Here is a 19473-nt window from a genome sequence, read left to right as displayed (position 1 = left end):
GTGAGGTGGTCCAATCGGCCTGACCTGACGTTGCTCATGAACGGGTGAGCGGGATCGCTTTGGTGGCCGGTCACTGGGGCCGGCCTTCTTTTTCACGTATTTAGACAACAATTGATCGAAAGTCGGGCCAGACTTGATCAGCCGACCAGCTGCTTTAAATGTATTTGTTTTCCACGTACCTATCTCGGGTCGTCGTGGTTTGAAGGTACGTGGTTGCTGCGGGTCCTGAGCACGGCCGGACCGTCCGCTGGAGTTCGTCGGACCGTCCGGAGAAGCGTCGGACAGTCCGCGTCTGGATGGCGGACCGTCCGCGATGCGCAGAATGGGTTCTTGCGCCTGTCTCCCTGTCTGTGTTTGCCCCCCAGTGCCAGAGGCTGTGATGGTCACCTTCAAGGTCTCCCCTCCATCAGGAGTCTTCTCGGCTACCACTTTTCTGCAAGAAGTCTTATGATTCCCACCGGCCTTTCTTGCATCGCCGATGACTATTTCTTTGCCTTTGCCTTCATCGGCTGTGTTTGGCCGAGTCAGGACTTTCTTGCCCTCAAAGTCGATCATGTTCATTGGAAAGGGCTCCGTGTCCACCTGCATTTCCTGAAATTTCAATCGTCCTTCGTTAATGGCCGATTGAATCTGTCGACGGAATACATTACAATCATTAGTGGCATGAGAAAATGAGTTATGCCACTTGCAATATGCACGACGTTTTAGCTCGTCGGCGGATGGAACAGTGTGATTTATTTTAATGTTGCCATTTTTGAGTAATTCATCAAATATTCTATCACACTTACCAACATTAAATGTAAACTTAACCTCCTCTTGTCGTTTCTTTTGAACCGGCTGTAAGGAGGCACAAGCCGAAGATTTGGCCTGCTTTGGCCAAACCATTTCAGCAGCATACACCTCTGCTGATTCGTCTTCTGAGCTACTTTGGTCGCATTCTACTACATGTACGTTATGACGAATTGTTTTAGCAGTTTCTTTGCTTCGGCTTTCACAAGCCAAAGCTCTCTGGTGTAATTGTGCTAGTGTAAAGAATTGGATGCCTTCTAATCTTTCTTTTAAATAATATCGTAGACCATTAAAGGCTAATCCTACTAACTGTTTTTCTGCTAAATGAATTTGAAAGCATCGGTTTCTTGTATCTCGGAATCTCCGGATGTAATCATTAACCGATTCATCTTTTGTCTGTCGCAATGACACTAAATCTACCAAATCCAACTCATAGTCACCGGAGAAAAAATGATCATGAAATTTTTGTTCTAGATCCCCCCATGATGAAATGGAATTAGGAGGTAAAGTGGCATACCATGCAAACGTGGTTCCTGTTAAAGATAACGAAAATAAGCGCACGCGAAATGCCTCTGTGTCGGCCAATTCTCCCAATTGTGCTAAGAACTGGCCTATATGTTCACGCGTGTTTTTCCCTTGGTCACCCGAAAATTTTGCGAATTCGGGTATTCTAGTTCCCTGTGGGTATGGGTGGTGATCAAATCGGCTGTCATAAGGTTTCCGATATGATTGCCCCCCAGGGACCATGCTTACTCCGAGCTTATCTCGGAACGCCCCGGCTATTTCTTCCCTTACTATATCAATGGCAGCCGGTGCAAGACCACCGGCTCTCTGGTCAAACATAGGTGGGGTTGGCTGGATATTAGCATGTTGTCTTTCCCCCCATTGGTTTGAGTTACGTGGTGCATTTTCATTTGCCCTATATGGGTCATAGGTTTGATCGTTTCTTTCCGGCCTTCTAGGTGGGGCCGGAAAGCTTTCCTGGGCTTTGGATCCTGAATTAATGGGCTGGTGCATCGTATAGTGTGATGGGAAGTGTTGCTGGGACGGGCGAGGATTCATGTAATAATCCTCCTCAAAATACTCATGCGCGGACTGTCCGGATACGTACCCGGACCGTCCGTGGTTATATGCGGACCGTCCGTCGTTGTATGCGGGTCGTCCGACTGGGTAGTTTGAGTTCTGTACCGTGTGTGGTGGCTCGGGCGCATATCTGGGTAACTCATTAAAAATAGGCCCGACTGTTGCTGGTCCGGACGGTCCGCGCTCACGTGCGGACGGTCCGGGCATGTGCAGATCGGCTGGTTTGCTGCCGATTTGCGGTTGCTTAGGGTATGTGTCCATCGGCATCCCATAAAGGGGTTGTGACTGGTCGTGACAACCTGTAGCCGATGTGTTACACGCATTATCTCCTAACCCAACCTCATGTGAAGGAAAATTTGCGATGTTAGACTTATCGAATGCACGTACTAGTCTCTTAACATCGCTTTGCATACCCCCTATGATGCTCTGCATTTGTTCACGCTGCTCTTCTACATAATTTCTAAGAGATTGTAGCTCGTTGGCATTACTTACATTGGGGATATCTGGCGTGGGTTGGAGCGAAGCCGGATCCGTCGCCCGATGTCGGACGACCTTGTTGTTCCTGTCCACTTTGAAGTTGGCCAGGAACTTTGCTTTCGCCTCCTGGATCATCCGCTCCTTGTGCTCCTCGAACTGAAGCTGCTCGTCAGCCGGCAAGGTTTCCCAAGTCGGCTCTATGATGTTGCTTGGAGAAATATCAGAGCTATCCCTTGAATCGGCCATTGAGGGCCGATTTGATAAGCTTAGATATGTCTTCCCCAGCGGAGTCGCCAAAAAGTATGTTGACGCCTTTTCGGAGCGCCAAACACTCAACAAGAACCGTGGCGGTGCCCTCTGCACAGGGGCGGACGGTCCGCGCGCGGGGGCCGGACGGTCCGCGGCCTGGTGCGAGGCGGCGGTGCTCTCTGCGCAAGGGCGGACGGTCCGCGGCATAGGGCCGGACGGTCCGTGACCTGGTGCAGGAGCCCGAGTTCCCTGCCTGACGGCCGGACGGTCCGCGCCCTAGGGCCGGACGGTCCGCGCGTGCGCAGGGGCGGCGGAAGATCGCCGGCAGCGCCTGGATCTCACTCCCGGGAGGGACCCCGTCGGGGAGGAGAGATCCTAGGGGTTGTCTAGACTCGGGTAGACCGACCTAGACTCCTCTAATCGACGTAGAGTCGAGGAGAGGCGGAGAATTTGGGGATTGGAAGGCTAAAGCTAAACTAGACTAGAACTACTCCTAGGATAAAATGCGAAATAGAAGTTGTATTGATTCGATTGTTGATGATTAATCGGCCGTAGACCTCTCTTTTTATAGAGGAGGGGGGCTGGACCCTTTACACGACTGGATTCCGAGCTAATTCCGCAAATCTAGCCAACAAACATAGCACAAAACTCGGAACCCTAAACTGCTCTGCGCATGCGCGGACCGTCCGGCCCACAGGCGCGGACTGTCCGGACCGCGGACCGTCCGGCCTCAGGGCCGGACCGTCCGCCTGCTCAATTTGGGGTTCAACAACATGGTCTTCTGCTCACTTGCTTATAGTAAAAAATATAGCATATAAATATCTCTCACATATGACCAACTTTAATATGTATATCCCTACTACTCTATAAGCACGGTGTGTAGGCGTCCACACCTATAGATGTCCAATAAGCACGAGGCCCGCGAGCCCGGCACGAAGCCCGTTTTTTGGGCCCGGTCCGAGCCCGGCACGGCCCGGTTATATGCGGGCCCGGGCCGGCCCGGCACGAATAAGCGGGCCGGGCTCGGACAGGAAATTAGGCATGGTGGGCTAGCCCGGCACGGTCCGTTTAGCTCTAAGCCCGTTAAGCCCGCTTTTTTTACACTAAAACGTGCATTTCGGCCCGCATAGCCCGCTTTTCGGCCCACTTTTTTCGTGCTAAACGGGCCGGCCCGACCCGTTTAGGCCCGTTGCGGGCCGGGCTCGGACAAGAAATTGAGCCCGCGTGCTTAGCCGGCCCGGCCCGGTTTTTAATCGTGCCTGACGGGCCGGGCCCAAAACAGGCCGGGCTTCACCGGGCCCGGGCCGGGCGGCCCGTTTGGACATCTCTACCACACCGTCCGTCAACCAATCGCGCCGTGAATGTCGCCCCTTCCCCCGAGCTCCGACACAGCCGTCGCCCTGAGCCCGTCATCCATGCTCCCTTCCATCCTTCTCCCCACCAGCACAACCACACCCCCTCTCCCCCCTCGCCGCCTCCCCAGACCCCGACACGTCCTCCCCGGCCGCAATGACCGCTCCCCGACCGTGGTCCCCGCTAGCAAACCCAAGCTCGTCGGGGAGAAGAGCAAGGGGGGCGCAGAGGCTTGCCTACCTAGCTCGTCGGGGCCCTATGGAGATCCAGCACCACCGGGGCTGGGCAACTCCAAGGTTGTGAAGGTGCAGAGCGAGGAGGCGTGGGATCTGTTCACCGATCGAGCGAGCAATGAAGGCTGGGCCAGGTATCGGCGATGCCCTCGGCGACATCGAAATCTACTCCGCGGCCACCGGCGAGCCCGTCCTGTTCAGAGACCTGTGGGACTAGGACGAGGTAGACACGCCGTATCCGAGCCTCGTCTGTCTTGCTCCAACTAGGGAGATTTTTGTCGTTGTATTTGGGCAAAAATTACTCTTAAAGTCTTTGCAACCGTCGATTCAACAAACCAGCCTCCCTATTGCGTGTACATGACTAGCCCAGCGTTTGATTGTCTATGCAGGGAGTGTCTGTTGTTGCGCTGCTAAGGCATTTCGAGTGCCCATGCTGGTGAGTGAGGACGCTTCTTTGTAGCTGGTATAACATGGTTGTTATTTGACTGCCGCAGTCCTATCATCTCTTTGCTCTGCGCCCCGGCCGGGCCCTACCGTCCACATCATGCCCTGCCGTCCGATCCTCCAGCTCGCTGTTTCTGAGCACAACCGCGTCGTAGGGGGGAATGGAAAATCTACACCGTCGCTGTCGGGGGTGGCGTCTTGGCGGTCGAGCAAGTGGGCGGCCCGCGCTATGGGATTCAGCGGCAGCGACAACGAAAGCAGTGGTAGACTGGTAGCGGTCTAGCCGTGCCGTGGGCGGCTGGCCGCTGGCCGCGTTTTTGCTTCCAATGTGAGTGCGGAACTACGGATCGGCAATGAGCATATTTTACAATCAACTTCTTCCTTTGAGCTAGCTGTCGGCTCTGATTATGCCTCCGTGTAGCTGGGAGTTGGCCTCTGTTCTGAAGGACACAAAGGAGAGATTTGATTCTGCGGGAGTAAAACTGATTGTTGTTGGTGTTAGCACTCCAGTTAAAGCCCGTATTCTTGCCGAGGAGCGTGTATGTATATGTTCCATTTGGTAACCTAGCTTTAAATCTTTGGAGACACACAGACAGACTGAACCTGCTTTTAGGCTCTGAGTTTTGACCAAGTAACCCATTGTTCTTGTTTACTGGTTTGCTAGACGACAAATTTCTAACGGAAGGAGAGATAGACATGCCTATCTGTTTTAGTTTGTTTTTGGGCATTCTGCAAAGAACTCACAAACCTTAATAATTTACTCTAGAATTCATTTGATGCAGTTGCCCTTTCCGTTGGAATACCTCTATGCTGATCCCGATCGGAAGGTACTAATCATGTTCTCACCTATTTTTGAACCAATTGGATGTTGCCATAAAGTCTAAGCCATACCTCTGTAAAACATGGTATGCTTTGTCTGTTGGACGTACTGGTTTCTCTTGTATGCATTTATGAAACCTATAGATGTCTCCTTATAATTTATTTACAAGGATTTGCTTGCTATTTTGTTGTTTAGAACTTGGGATTGCACTAGCAGAACCTGCTCCATAAAAAATATAATTACCTTTTCGAGACGAAATATATTTCCATTATGGCCAATCAGATGAAAATATGAAATGTGAATCTAAAAGTTGATTTCATTTTTTCAGTTTAGTAAATGGAGAAGTAATGTTGGCCGATCCGCCCGTAGATCCTCTCTCCCCATTACCGCGATTTATTTGGTACTTCGGGCAGGAGGGTCCTGATCGGCGACTCCGGCGTCGGCAAGTCCAACTTGCTCTCACGCTTCACGCGCAACGAGTTTAGCCTCGAGTCCAAGTCCACCATCGGCGACGAGTTCGCCACCTGCTCTCTCCAGGTCGACGGCAAGTTCGTCAATGCCCAGATTTGGGACACCGCCGGCTAGGAACGGTACGTTTCGTTTCAGCTTGCTCCAGCTCGTCTCGCCTTTCATCTCTCTCCGCCGTTGCCGCGGCAGCTGGCAGTAGATCTGATTTGCGTCTCGGTTCGGCTGCTGCTAGCGTGCGTATCCTCATTTTCACCATTAAGATTGGGTTCTCGCTTTGGATCTCGCTGCCGAATTGCGTTGCGTGCTGCTGTTGATTACCATTTGTAGGGTTTGGTGCATTTTCATTTCAGAATCCGATACTGGAACACGCGAATCAGCATGCAGGCATCCTTTTGTTGACAAACTAGAGTTGTAGGATGATGATGATGATATGATATTCTTCTATTGCACAAACGTTTTTTATACTGCCCGGAGCTTGGTTTTCGAGTACGCAGCAGGTGGCGTGGACTGGAGATGACTTGGTTTCTTTGCCTTGGCTCATGCCGAACATTTAGCCTAGGAGGAGCAGACCGGCCATTTTCCTTTTCTCTTGTTTGCATGCAGCAAGCCTGGCCAGTTCAGTTAATTTAGTCGTCAAAACAGTAAAATGCGCACAATGCAAATATGGACTGGAGATTATCTGAAAAAAAATGTGAGCTCTATCCAAATTATGGATTTCTTCAGTTTAAATTGACCAGTGGATTAGAAAACCTTTTCTTCCTATCTTAATTGCCAACAATCAGTTTTTTTTGCAGTGTCAAGGTTCATCTTCTTACCTTGAAACCGAGGTACTTCATTCCTACTAGATAATTGTTGCTAAAATAGGGTTACATTATTAACGTCTGGCTGTTTCGTCACGCAACTACCAACATATCTATATCTTCTCCGTGATCTGCACAACAAATTAGATAATTTGAATCCTTCAATCAAGCCTTTTCTTAGTACTTCTAAAGCAAAATATACTACTACTCATTGCCATAAGAGCACACAAGATTTTCTTGACAAAATCCAGCCACTATTCTTAGTTTTAAGGAAGCATCTGGATGGAGCAGTTTCAATGATCAAAGATGGTAACCTTCTATTCCATAATTTTTGCTTCGTGTTACTTTTACAATGTTTGAATTAATAATTAGTGGGCTGAGTCGGTTTCTTAATGGTCGGGGTTGTATGTGCTGGGAGGGATTACACCCCCTCCTTTGTGGATCTTTTCTTCTTAGTGAAATGACACAACTTTCCTGCATTGCTTGAGAAAAACAATGTCCGCATTTCGTATAATCCTTCATTGAATGTCCTTGCTTTCGATTGGTAACATGATAAGCTACTACTCTTCAGAATTAGAGAGCTGTTTAGATGACTGGAGTTCACATTCATCTTCTGCTGGCAACCCAAACATACCATATGTGGTTGTCTCCAAGTCATCAATTGTGACTGCTGTATGCAAAGAGATTCTTGGCTGCTACAGGAAGGTTGTTCTATTGTTGTATTTTCTTTTATCTGAAAATAGACGAGATCTAGAAACTGAAGCTGCTAATGCTAACAAGTCTGGTGCCTTTTGCAGTTACTTGGCATTCCTGATCTGTTGAATCAACCAAACATGTCAATTCTGAAGCAACTTTTGCAGACTTTACAGCCAACTGAAAATTTTGATGATGTTCTTTCTGAGTTCCAATCATCTCTTGGTCCTTGCAATGTTGATTACCTATATTGTGGAGAATGTAAAATGTTGGAGGATATTATGGATTCAGGTAACTAGCTATTTGTGCACACAGTGCTTGGACATTATGCAACCTTTTTTCACCTAATTTTAGTGCACTATTTTTTTTGCAGTGTCCTCATTTTCATACCTTTTGTCTTCTGATGTGTTAATTACTATACAATCAATTGTAAATTCTGTTGTTGTGTTGTTGGACAAATCCGGGGAACCAAATGGGAAAAATATACACATGGGATGCTCCAAAGCAATCATTTCCTTTCTGCGAAAGCGTCTTGGATACTCAGCTCATAAGCTGCTCAGTGCTGATTTCCCTAGCGAAGATGTTGGAAAAGGATGGCAGAGTAAAGTAAGCTTAAGTTCCTTCCATCTACCTTTTTAATGTGCTAGCTGATAGGTGATAAGCTTGTAGCTACTAATATGTTCCCTGTTCTGTTGTCTGTCAGGGTGATCTTATACAGAAGATATTGCAAATATACCTCAGGAATAGTGACTCTACTTCAGATCTACTTGCTGAGATAGGTCGTGAATTGCCTAAGGTGGGTCATCTCTTCTTCTCGAGTGATGCTCTCGAGTTATGCATATGCCACCACTCTGCCTTAAAAAGAACATCTGGCATCATTCTGAATCCAGCCGAAGAGTGAGCATAAAAGGTTTAGCAATTCACAAATAATCTATGTTCAATGGGCATGAGTGAAGAATAATTAGTAAGTGCTTTTCACTGCTGACTTGATAGCAAAGTAGTGTAAAAATAATGGTAAAAGTGGTTACGCCTTATAAACTGGGACGGAGGGAGTACTGTTATATTAGCAAGTACAAAAGCATTCCCCGCTAACATTGTTTGTGTATTAGAAGTCACTACCGGAATTTGGCTCTTTGCCGAGTGCCATATTCTTTGCCGAGTGTTTTATTTCGGGCACTCGGCAAAGAGCTCTTTGCCGAGTGCCACGCAAAAAACCCTCGGTAAAAGAAAACACTCGGCGAAGAAGCTCTTTGCCGAGTGTTTTATTTTTGACACTCGGCAAAGGGCTCTTTGCCGAGTGTCACAAATACAACACTCGGCAAAGAGCTCTTTGCCGAGTGTTTTTTCTCCAACACTAGGCAAAGACAATTTTAAAATCACATTTTAAAGTAGTAAATTAATTCAAATGAAAAAGTTTTCAACTACAAATTTGTATAACTCATTATGATGTACAATTTATATATTAAACATTTCTTCATATGACAAAATAAAAATAAATTTGTTCATAAAATCTATATCTCTCTCGTAGTTTATGAAACTACGAGAGAGACGTATAGAATTTGTGCATATTGTTAGAACCATCATCTGAGATAAACAAATTATCAAACAACCAAAATAAACTTTATAAATCTTGAGAAGTTATAAAAGTTTATAGTTGACAACTTTTTCATTTGAAGTCATATTGTCAACGAAAACTACGTCTGAATTTAAAAAAAATTAAAATTTGAATTTTGAAAACGACTTCGAAAGGAAAAACCACCAACATGAAAGTTGTAGGTATTGAAGAGTTATGAAACTTTGTAGTTGACAATGTTTTAGTTTGAATCATCTTGTTATGCAAAACTATGTTTGAATTTTGAAATTTGAATTTTTCAAACTGTCTCGGATGGAAAAACCACCAAAATAAAAGTTGTAGGTCTTGAAATGTAATGAAACTTTCTAGTTGACAATTTTTTGATTTGAAATCATCTTATCATTGAAAATTTCATGTGAAGTTTTTAAATTTAAAATTCAAATTTTATAAACGATCTCGGATGTAGAAACTATTAAAATAAAACTTTTAGATCTCAAAAAGTTATGCAACTTTATAGTTGGTCACATTTTCAAATGAACTCATTTAGTGCCTTAAATAATCAAATTACTCTCGATTTGTTATAGTACATGGGGAATGGAAACGTAATATAAACATAATTGGTGTAGTAGTGTAGTGGTATAGGAGGGTATGCGCGAGAGAGAGGTTGCGAGTTCGAATCTCACCATTTACAAAACATATAAGTTTGATTCAAAATGATAGGGCAACGGGTAAGGTAATAGGGTAGGGTTGGAGAGTTGTTCCTAGAATTTAAAAAAATGTTTTGCTGTTTTTTTTAATTTTTTCGATTCTTAATTTGCCGAGTGTTTTTCTTTGCCGAGTGCTTTTTGACACTCGGCAAAGTCTTTGCCGAGTGTCCGAAAAAAGCACTCGGCAAAGAAAAACACTCGGCAAATTAAGAATCGAAAAAATTAAAAAAAAACAGCAAAACATTTTTTTAAATTCTAGGAACAACTCTCCAACCCTACCCTATTACCTTACCCGTTGCCCTATCATTTTGAATCAAACTTATATGTTTTGTAAATGGTGAGATTCGAACTCGCAACCATTTGCTATTGTTAGGTGCAAGTGGCATCCATTTCACTGAAAGCGGACTATTCTTTTTCTTGTTTTGTCGTGGGTTCCTGATTTTGCAATTGTCTTTTCCATTTGAGTATTAGAATTGTTGTTAGAGTGATACAGGTTTGATCTTTCTGCAATAAGACTTGCACTCTCAGCAAAATGGAAAGTAGCTACATTCTTTTGCTGATTTGGTCATCCCCTATATTGTTGCTCATTTAGATGGTATAAGCTGTTTATAATCAAACCATAGCTCTCCAAGTAGCCTAGCTGGTATGTACGAGTACGATACAATGAATACCACATGCAACAAGCAAGTAGGTGAACTTAATTGCATCTCAACCAGTCCATGTACCCAACGGTGTAGATCTTCGCACCAAATTCTTCCAGCGCACATGGAGTAGATGAACTTGCTTGTAGCACTTATTTATTTGTTGATTGGATCCAAGATTTGTAGCTTCAGTCGATTCAAGAAAAGTGGTCAGCGACATATAGTGAATTTGCTTTGATCAGGAACAAGTTCATGTAGAACTCACGAGATATCTATAAAGCTTGTTCTCGTCCAGTTCAGATGCGCCAGCACTATAGCATACATAATTTTTACTTTTTGTAATAAATAATATTTCTGGAATATGATTTGACATTGTTATCTGTCTAGAAAATCAATAGTACTTTTCTTTCTCAGATGTGACTGTACTATTGATTTACGTGTCATATGCGCATTGTTGTATGTCATCTTAATTTGTTACCTGTGAACTAATAGTAATGTTTCTAAAGCTTTGCATTTTCTTTTTATAACCACCAAAATTGTTTTGCTCTTATTGCTTTATTGAGAACTCAAATATAGATTATGGCATTGTCATGTTGTCTAAACCATCTTATTATGTCTAAACACTATTTAGATGATCTAAACAATAATCGTTGTGCACTAAAATTTTAATGAATATTTTGTATGCCGTTACAACGCACAGGCACCCAACACACAATTGTTTTTTTAGCAAGCGCGTATGGAGGTGTGTGCCTGATGACTGACGGTGTACGAGGGAACTTCTTCCGGCAGGCGTGGGGCGTGCTCTCCAACGATGAGACCATGGAAATCGTGGCATATATCGAAGTCGACATGATACTGATGGTTGCAATGTAGTGGTGAAACAACTAGATTAAAATAACAAAATTTATGTATGACCATGATCACAAATAGATTATGAAACATTTTTTCATAACAGTATAACACACATTTTGTATATAAGTTACCGTGGTATTATATGTCCCCGTTGCAACGCACGGGCACTCACCTAGTATCACATAAAATCATATCACTTCACCTTTAAATCACTTCACCTTTAAAGTGAGAGTTTCTTCATGTCATCCTCCACACGCGAGAATTGCGAAATCAAAAAATGGTGTGTGTGTGCTAGGTTCAAACCCAGGCCACCAGAAACACAATGCTCACCTCCTAACCACTGTAGCACATGTTCGCTTGTATTGTACAAAGAATAGAATATTGTAAATATATAAAAATTGTAGCAATACACGAGCAACTAATTAGTTAACTGAATTTATCTATGCCTAAATTATGATTATTAGAATAGAATTCAATTCAAAGGATCCAAATAGGGCCAAAGGTATTTGGTTTAAACAATGAGTTAATTGTTATCTTCTCACTCTTTCACAATTTCGTTTGGTTGTGGAATAAATTTGAGTGATTGATTATCAATTTATTCGGCGCAAGGTACTAATTACTAGTACTTTAGTATGAGGAATAAAAGTGATTCCATCAAATTGATGATTAGATTTATGATGCACCCCTCATATAGAATGATTGATTTTTTTTCAAATTAGACAACCTGTTAGTTCTGTAAATTTTTAGGATAAGAGCACACGTCTCGTATTGGTCTGTTGGGCAACTAGAATTTAGAGAACTTGGGCTGCTTCTATATATGTAACAAACAATAGAGCTGGAATGATCCGTGCACATCTTGAAGCAAGAAATGCTTGGGAATCAATCTTTTGTAGTGCTAGAAAATAGAAAGTTTGAAGTGTAGTGTAGGTAGGGCAATCATATGACCTCCTGGACAATGCAAGAACGAAGTGCACATTAATAGAGTGTTTGGTTTGAGGAATAATAAACTTGTCGATCATCTTCTCACTACTCAGTTTTTTTGTTTGATTTGTAGAATAAAATGATTTGATCTATCACCAGCTCTGTCAAGGGCGTAGTGATCAAGGGTAGGCGGCCCTCGACTACGGAGTTCGTAGTCTCCTGCCGTGTCTTCCAGAACCGAAGGTTATGCCCCTTACGGCGGCTGGGCTTGAGAGGAGATAGAGAGAGAGATGGATAATTGTTTTCTCCCCTTCTCAAGTGCTGATTACATCTATATATAGCCCACGGCTGAAACAGATAAGGGTAATCTCCTCCTAAATAATAGGCTAGATAACTTCTAACAGAAAGGAGTAATCCCTTCCTAAATAATAGGCTAGATATCTTTTATTGCCTTAATCCTAGCGGCTAATTGGTTTGGGCAGCCGCCTCCTGTGCTGCATGCTCGGCTGCCCTGCGTATGTCGCGGGCGCGACGTCGCCTGGAGTAGGGGATGCCGTACATGACATCTCTCCCCCCCTCGACCACCAGCTCGTCCTCGAGCTGGAACGCTGGGTACTTGGCGGAGAAGGCGTCGAGGTCTTCCCATGTGGAGGATGCTGCGGGTTCTCCCTTCCAGCGGATGAGCACCTGTCGAACCCCGCGAGCGACGCGAGTGCGCACAGCACGTTCCGGCTCAGGGTTGATGGCTCCATGATGAACAGCGGGTAACAGTGGTGGTGTCGCGGGAGGCTCGCCCACCCATTTCTTGAGGAGGCCGACATGGAACACATCATGAAGCTTGGCGCGTGGAGGCAACTCGAGACGTACTGCCACCTCATTGATGAGCTCGGTGACGCGGTACGACCCAAAGAAGCGGGGCTGAAGCTTGCTCTTCGGCGCCTGAGAAATGGAAGCCACCGGCCGCTGACGGAGTCGGAGGAGCACCCAGTCCCCAACGACATAGGAGACGTGGCGGTGAGCTTTGTCGTAGTAGCGCTTCTGGATCGCCTGGGCCTGCTCTAGGCGGTGACGGACGTCGGCCAAGAATTCTTCACGTTCGGCCATTGTTTGGGCCACAGCAGCCACACGCGTGTCCCCTGCTTCATATGATCTGATGGAGGGCGGGTCGCGGCCGTATACCACCCGAAATGGTGTCTCCTGTAGAGAAGACTGGTACGCGGTGTTGTATGTATATTCTGCCCAAGGCAGCCACCGCAACCAGTCCCGTGGCCGGTCGCCGGAGAAACAACGTAGGTACATGGCGATGACGCGGTTGGCAGCCTCTGACTGTCCATCGGATTGCGGATGGAATGCCGTGGTCATATCGTAGCTTGGCGCCCATGAGCCGCATCAGCTCCCTCCAGAACGTGGAGGTGAACACTGGATCGCGATCGGAAACCATGGATTGCGGCATCCCGTGGAGGCGTACAATGTCGGTGAAGAACGCCTGTGCCACAGACTCAGAAGAGTACAGGTGAGCTAAAGGGATGAAATGGCAGTACTTGCTGAAGCGATCCACCACCGTTAGGATGACAGATTTTCCTTTGACCCGGGGCAGAGCCTCGATGAAGTCTAGCCCGACGTCAGTCCACACTCCAGTCGGCACGGGTAGTGGAAGAAGAAGACCAGCCGGCTGCAGATGCTCCGTCTTGAAGCGTTGGCACGTAGGGCAGGCGCGGACGAAGTCCTGGACGACGCGACGCATGTCGGGGAAGTGGAAGTCGCGTCGGAGTCGGTGGAGAGTGCGCTGCATGCCCTCATGTCCGTCCCCGTGCACCGTGGCCACGATCTCCAGGAGGAGTGGCGAGGTGGAAGGGATGTACAGCCGGCCATCATAGGTGACCAGCCCGTCGACGAGGCCCCACGGGGCTGTACGGGTACCCGCGGCCAGCTCATCCCGGATGGTGACGAGGGTAGGGTCGAGAGCGTGTGCCTGGCGTAGCCGCTCGATGTAGTCGAAACGCGGGGCCGAGATGGTGAGCACTACGCCGTCAGGTGTGTCCCGACGGGACAGCGCGTCCACGACGGTGTTCTAGGCGCCCAGCTTGTATTCCACCTCGAAGTCGAAACTGAGAAGTTTCCTGACCCAATGGTGTTGCGGAATTGTCGCGAGGCGTTGGTCGAGGAGGAACTTCAAGCTGTAGTGGTCTGTCCGGACCGTGAAGCGCCGTCCCCACAGGTATGGGCGCCAGTGGCGTATGGCGTGCACGAGCCCGATGAGTTCTCACTCATATGCAGCGAGGGAGCGATGTCGTGGCGCGACGGGGCGGCTGAAGAAAGCTATGGGGTGCTTGTCTTGGAGCAGCACCGCCCCGAATCCGTGCGTAGAGGCGTCATACTCGACAACAAAAGGTCGTGTGAAATCCGGAAGCGCCAAGACCGGGGCCGAGGTGACCGCGGTCTTGAGGGCTGTGAATGCCGTCGCCGCGTCCTCAGTCCAGGAGAACCCCTCCTTTTTCAGGAGCGCCGTTAGGGGTGCTGCGATGGCGCCGTAGTCGTGGACGAACTTGCGGTAATAGCCCGCAAGGCCCAAGAACCCGCGGACCGCGCGGGCGGAACGCGGTTGGGGCCAGTCGGCCACCGCCTGCACCTTGGCGGGATCCATGGCGACGCCGGTATCAGAGATGACGTGGCCGAGGTAGGCGATGGACGACACCCCAAACGCACACTTGGAGCGCTTGACGAACAGCTGGTGTTGTTGCAGCACGGTGAGCACGGCTCGGAGGTGTCGGAGATGGTCGGCCCAAGAGCAGCTGTAGATCAAAATGTCGTCAAAAAACACCAGTACGAACCGGCGGAGGAAGGGACGCAGAACGTCGTTCATGAGTGCTTGGAATGTCGCCGGAGCGTTGCACAGGCCGAACGGCATGACGAGGAACTCATATAGCCCATCGTGCGTGCGGAACGCCGTTTTGGCGATGTCGTCGGGACGCATGCGGACTTGATGATAGCCCGAGCGGAGGTCCAGCTTGGAGAAGAACTTGGCGCCGTGGAGCTCGTCGAGCAGCTCGTCGACGACTGGAATGGGAAAGGCGTCCTTGACGGTGATGGCGTTCAGGGCGCGGTAGTCGACGCAGAACCGCCACGAGCCCTCAGGCTTCTTGACCAATAGAACGGGTGAAGAGAACGCCGAGGAACTCCGGCGGATGAGCCCCTGGGAGAGCATCGTTGTGCACTGGCGTTCCAGCTCGTCCTTGTGAGTCGCTGGGTAGCGGTACGGCCGCACGGCGACGGCCTGGGCGCCTGGTTGGAGGGTGATGCGGTGGTCGCGAGAGCGCGGTGGAGGCAGCCCTTGAGGCTCGGCGAATACGGGGTCGAAGGAGTGCAGTAGCTCGTCGAGGAGGGACGCGGAGGCCGTGGTGGAGCATATGGCCGCCGCGATGGCGCCCTGGGCGCACGGCCAGCAGATCGGGCGCCCCTGCATCATGAAGGACATGGTGCGGCGCTTGAAATCCCACGTTACTGGCCCGAGCGTGCCGAGCCACTGGGCGCCCAGAACGACATCATACCCAGCCAGCGGCATGACGAAGAGATCGGTGCTGAACACGTCGCCCTGGACGGAGAACGTGACGTGGTGCAAAACACCTGGGCAGGTGATTCGCTCGCCGTTGGCCACCGTCGCCGTCATGCGTGGCCGGGCGGAGATAGGGAGCCCTGTGCGGCGTGCTGCGGACTCCGAGATGAAGCTGTGCGAGGAGCCCGAGTCCAGGAGCGCGGAGAATCGGACGCTGCCGATGGTGACGCCGATCTGGAGGGTGTCGATGAAGCGGACCCCGGCGAGAGCGGAAAGGGAGAAACACGGCGACTCCTCGGTGGATGCCCCTGGTGCGGCCCATACGGCGAACACAGGCGCCTCCTTGTCGCCGGGATCCTCCGCTGCCGCGTTGCCGTCCCGCGCGACGTCATCGATCTCCACACCATTGAAGAAGAAAAGGCGGCGGCAGAATCTGTTGTGGCCACAGGTGAACTTCTCATTGCAATTGAAACACAACCCTTGGCGTCGTCGTTCCGCCATCTCCTCTGGTGTGAGACGCCTCTGGTTGCTCTCGCCGCGGCCCTGCTGAGCGGCTGCTGGAGGGGCAGGAAGCGCCAGGAGCGGCGCTGTTGCCGGCAGGGCAGCCCGCTGTGCGGGGCCCGGGGGACCGAGCGGTGCTGGCCGCGTTGGTTGTTGTACCTGCCGGTCGCTCTCCATCAGCTCGACTTGGCGAGCCAAGCTTATGGCCGCCGCGAGTGTGTCTGGATGGTGGAGACGGACGGCGTGGCTGAGCGACGGTAGAAGACCCCCGGTGAAGAGCTGGACACGCTGCGCCTCTTCCAGCCGACCGGCGCGAGGTAGAAGGGCCTGGAATCGGCTGGCGTACTCTTCCACGGTTCCGGTGCGTCGGCAGTCGGCGAGCTCGAACATCGGGGCAGACCGGAGCGGGGGCCCGAACCGGAGGCTCAGGAGATCTTTGAAATGTCCCCACGATGGGGTGCCCTCATCGTCCTGAAGCTGGATATACCATAGCTGCGCGACCTCGTCCAGGTGATAGGACGCCATGCGCACGCGCTCCTCTGCCATGGTGCGATGTTGGCGGAAGTAAGCCTCGCACTTGTTGAGGAAGATCATTGGATCGATCGTGCCGTCGAAGCGGGGAAAGTCCCACTTCTTATGGTTTGGGAAGAAGTCGTGATCGCGGGGCCTGTCGGTCTGGTTGCCATCGGCGGTGCCAGACGCTGACGCAGTCCTGTCCTTCATGGCTGCCATGTCGGATTTGAGGGTCTGCATCTCCGAGGTCATGGTCTTGAGCATGTCCAGCACGTCGGCGAGAGACGGCTCAGACATGGTGGCTGCTGGGCTGGTTGCAGATTCAGATGAAGAGGTCGGCGAGGGTGGGGTGGGCGGTGGTCTAGGGCTGGCGGCGGCTGGTGAGAAGGTGGAGGATCGGCTGGATCGCTGATACCAGATGTCAAGGGCGTAGTGATCAAGGGTAGGCGGCCCTCGACTACGGAGTTCGTAGTCTCCTGCCGTGTCTTCCAGAACCGAAGGTTATGCCCCTTACGGCGGCTGGGCTTGAGAGGAGATAGAGAGAGAGATGGATAATTGTTTTCTCCCCTTCTCAAGTGCTGATTACATCTATATATAGCCCACGGCTGAAACAGATAAGGATAATCTCCTCCTAAATAATAGGCTAGATAACTTCTAACAGAAAGGAGTAATCCCTTCCTAAATAATAGGCTAGATATCTTTTATTGCCTTAATCCTAGCGGCTAATTGGTTTGGGCAGCCGCCTCCTGTGCTGCATGCTCGGCTGCCCTGCGTATGTCGCGGGCGCGACGTCGCCTGGAGTAGGGGATGCCGTACATGACAAGCTCATCTTTATAGTTAGTTAGTACTAATATGATGAATGAGATCATCTCACCAAATTTGAGGAATAAATCTATGATGCACCACCTCATTTTAGATTGAGTGATTTCTTAAACCAAACACCCCCTAAAGTTTTTATAAGATGTACATATGATAGCAATTACCTACACTTTTTAGTCACCCTTTGTCTGATTGTCTCCTACACTTTTTAGTCACCCTTGTCTTTTGTAGCTCTTTATTCTTGGTGGACTCGAATGATGCCTCCAAATTTGTCTGTCAGCAAGATCCACCAAATGCTGCTACTGGCCCAAGTGACCAATGTGTTTGAGTAGAGTTCGGATACTTATCAACATTGGAAGAGCTGCATGAGCAATGATGTTGCAACCCAACCCGGGATTCGTGTGGTTAAAACTTTTCAGCAGAACTACCCCTAGTGCTCCCGTAAAAAGGAAAAGGAAAAACAATTTTTATCTCTAAAATTGTCTTCAATTCCATATATATATCTCTTCTCTGTATCTGTCATTTATAGACTTACCTAAATTTTTTTCTTTTATATCTCATTACTCTCCAACAATATCCGCTATATATAGTTAGTCCTCCTATATACGCCAAAGACTTATTTTATAAACGTATTTAGATTTTTATACGTACGTATTTATCATTTAGTTTTACTTAATTTATTGTTTAACATATAAATAGATAGAGGAAATGGGAGATAGTATCTATATAGAGATGTATGTCCTCTATATTTAAAGCAGGCTTTAGAGCATATACAACGGAGCGAATCTAGGGGTTTATTGGGGTCAATTGACCCCGATAAAATTTATAAATCTTTAGTAAAACACTGTTAACATTTAAAAAATATTATATCATATAATAAAGCTGATTTTGATAACCCTAGCAGTATTCTTAGTTATATTCGCCACTCAATAATATTTAATACCCCGTCTCTTAACAGTCTCTAAAAGACGAATTTTTTCACAAAGAATATGTTTCTACACGACTCTATATACATACTATCTCTTAACTACACTTATAATATGACCGATTTGAAAGATACCTCATTAATCATGCAATCATGTACTTGGAAAACCAATCTCGGAGCTCAGTATTGTTCTTGCCTTTAGAAGACCGCCGAAGACTATAGAAGGGAAAACCTTAGGCATATAGTTTTAATGTTTTTATTATAGTGATAAACTCATGTAGAGAGAGAGATGCACAATATGCCTATCAAAATAAAGTGATAAAGTTTCACAATGTACATATTTCCAATGTATTTATTACTTCTTCCGTCTACAAATGTTGGTCGTTCTCAATTTTCGAGTAGTCAACCATTTTCATCTTTGACCATATTTATATAAGAAAATATTAATATTCATAGTACATGATTAGTATCTTTAGATACATCTTTAAATCTATTTTTGTAGAAAAATTATTTGAAGATATAAATGTTGTTAATATATTCTATAAATATAGTCAAACTTAAGATACTAAACCCTAAACCCTAAACAATTATCACGTCAAACAAAATTTGTGGATGGAGCGAGTACTGCATAGCGTTAATTGAATGACGAAAGCTGTGCCTGACCACGTCAACTCAATTTGACCTGCCAATTACTATATGTATGGAAGAATCAGTGTCCTTCGTAATTGTCATTAGCTCTGCATGTGGCATGACCGCATGGAGCTTTGCCAATTGCCATTACTCAGGTGAACGGTGTTATGGGCTGCGTCGTCGCCTCACCGGATTCAATAAAACCTGCAGTAAAGATTCTAAAGGAATTTGGTAGTACAACATTTCAAAAGAGAAACTGTTTCAGATAAGATAATGTCAGGACAAGGATTGTACTCATCAGCATCGCCATATTGTCTTGTCAAGAGGAAAGGAATCAGATTTGTGGGTACAAGGCCATCTCCGGTAGGTTACGTAAATAGTCGTGCAAAATATTGTTTTGTATTATAACTTGCACTATTTATAGAGTAG

General features: G+C 47.6%; 1 protein-coding gene across 10 annotated transcripts; it reads left to right on the top strand.

Moving 5' to 3' along the window:
* The first annotated feature begins 3952 nt into the window (after positions 1-3952).
* Positions 3953-18041, top strand: LOC100272265 (uncharacterized). Of its 10 annotated transcripts, none has more exons than XM_035964459.1 (9): positions 4001-4407; positions 4574-4620; positions 5411-5455; positions 5777-6038; positions 7288-7421; positions 7514-7700; positions 7783-8015; positions 8113-8205; positions 11031-11386. In XM_035964459.1, the coding sequence occupies exons 4-9, from the start codon at positions 6005-6007 to the stop codon at positions 11055-11057; spliced, it is 708 nt and encodes a 235-aa protein (XP_035820352.1). In that variant the 5' UTR covers positions 4001-4407; positions 4574-4620; positions 5411-5455; positions 5777-6004; the 3' UTR covers positions 11058-11386. The 10 variants fall into 10 exon arrangements, with proteins under 10 accessions (XP_008666159.1, XP_020402908.1, XP_035820348.1 ...); XM_035964457.1 differs by having other exon boundaries at positions 4274-4407; positions 4574-4956; XM_035964455.1 differs by having other exon boundaries at positions 3965-4407; positions 4574-5455.
* Positions 18042-19473: the final 1432 nt, after the last annotated feature.

The sequence above is a fragment of the Zea mays genome, chromosome 1 (genome assembly GCF_902167145.1).
Source record: "Zea mays cultivar B73 chromosome 1, Zm-B73-REFERENCE-NAM-5.0, whole genome shotgun sequence".
In the NCBI taxonomy this organism is placed as follows: domain Eukaryota; kingdom Viridiplantae; phylum Streptophyta; class Magnoliopsida; order Poales; family Poaceae; genus Zea; species Zea mays.
Note: the sequence above shows the minus strand (reverse complement) of the source record. Positions and strands in the feature narration are given on the sequence as shown.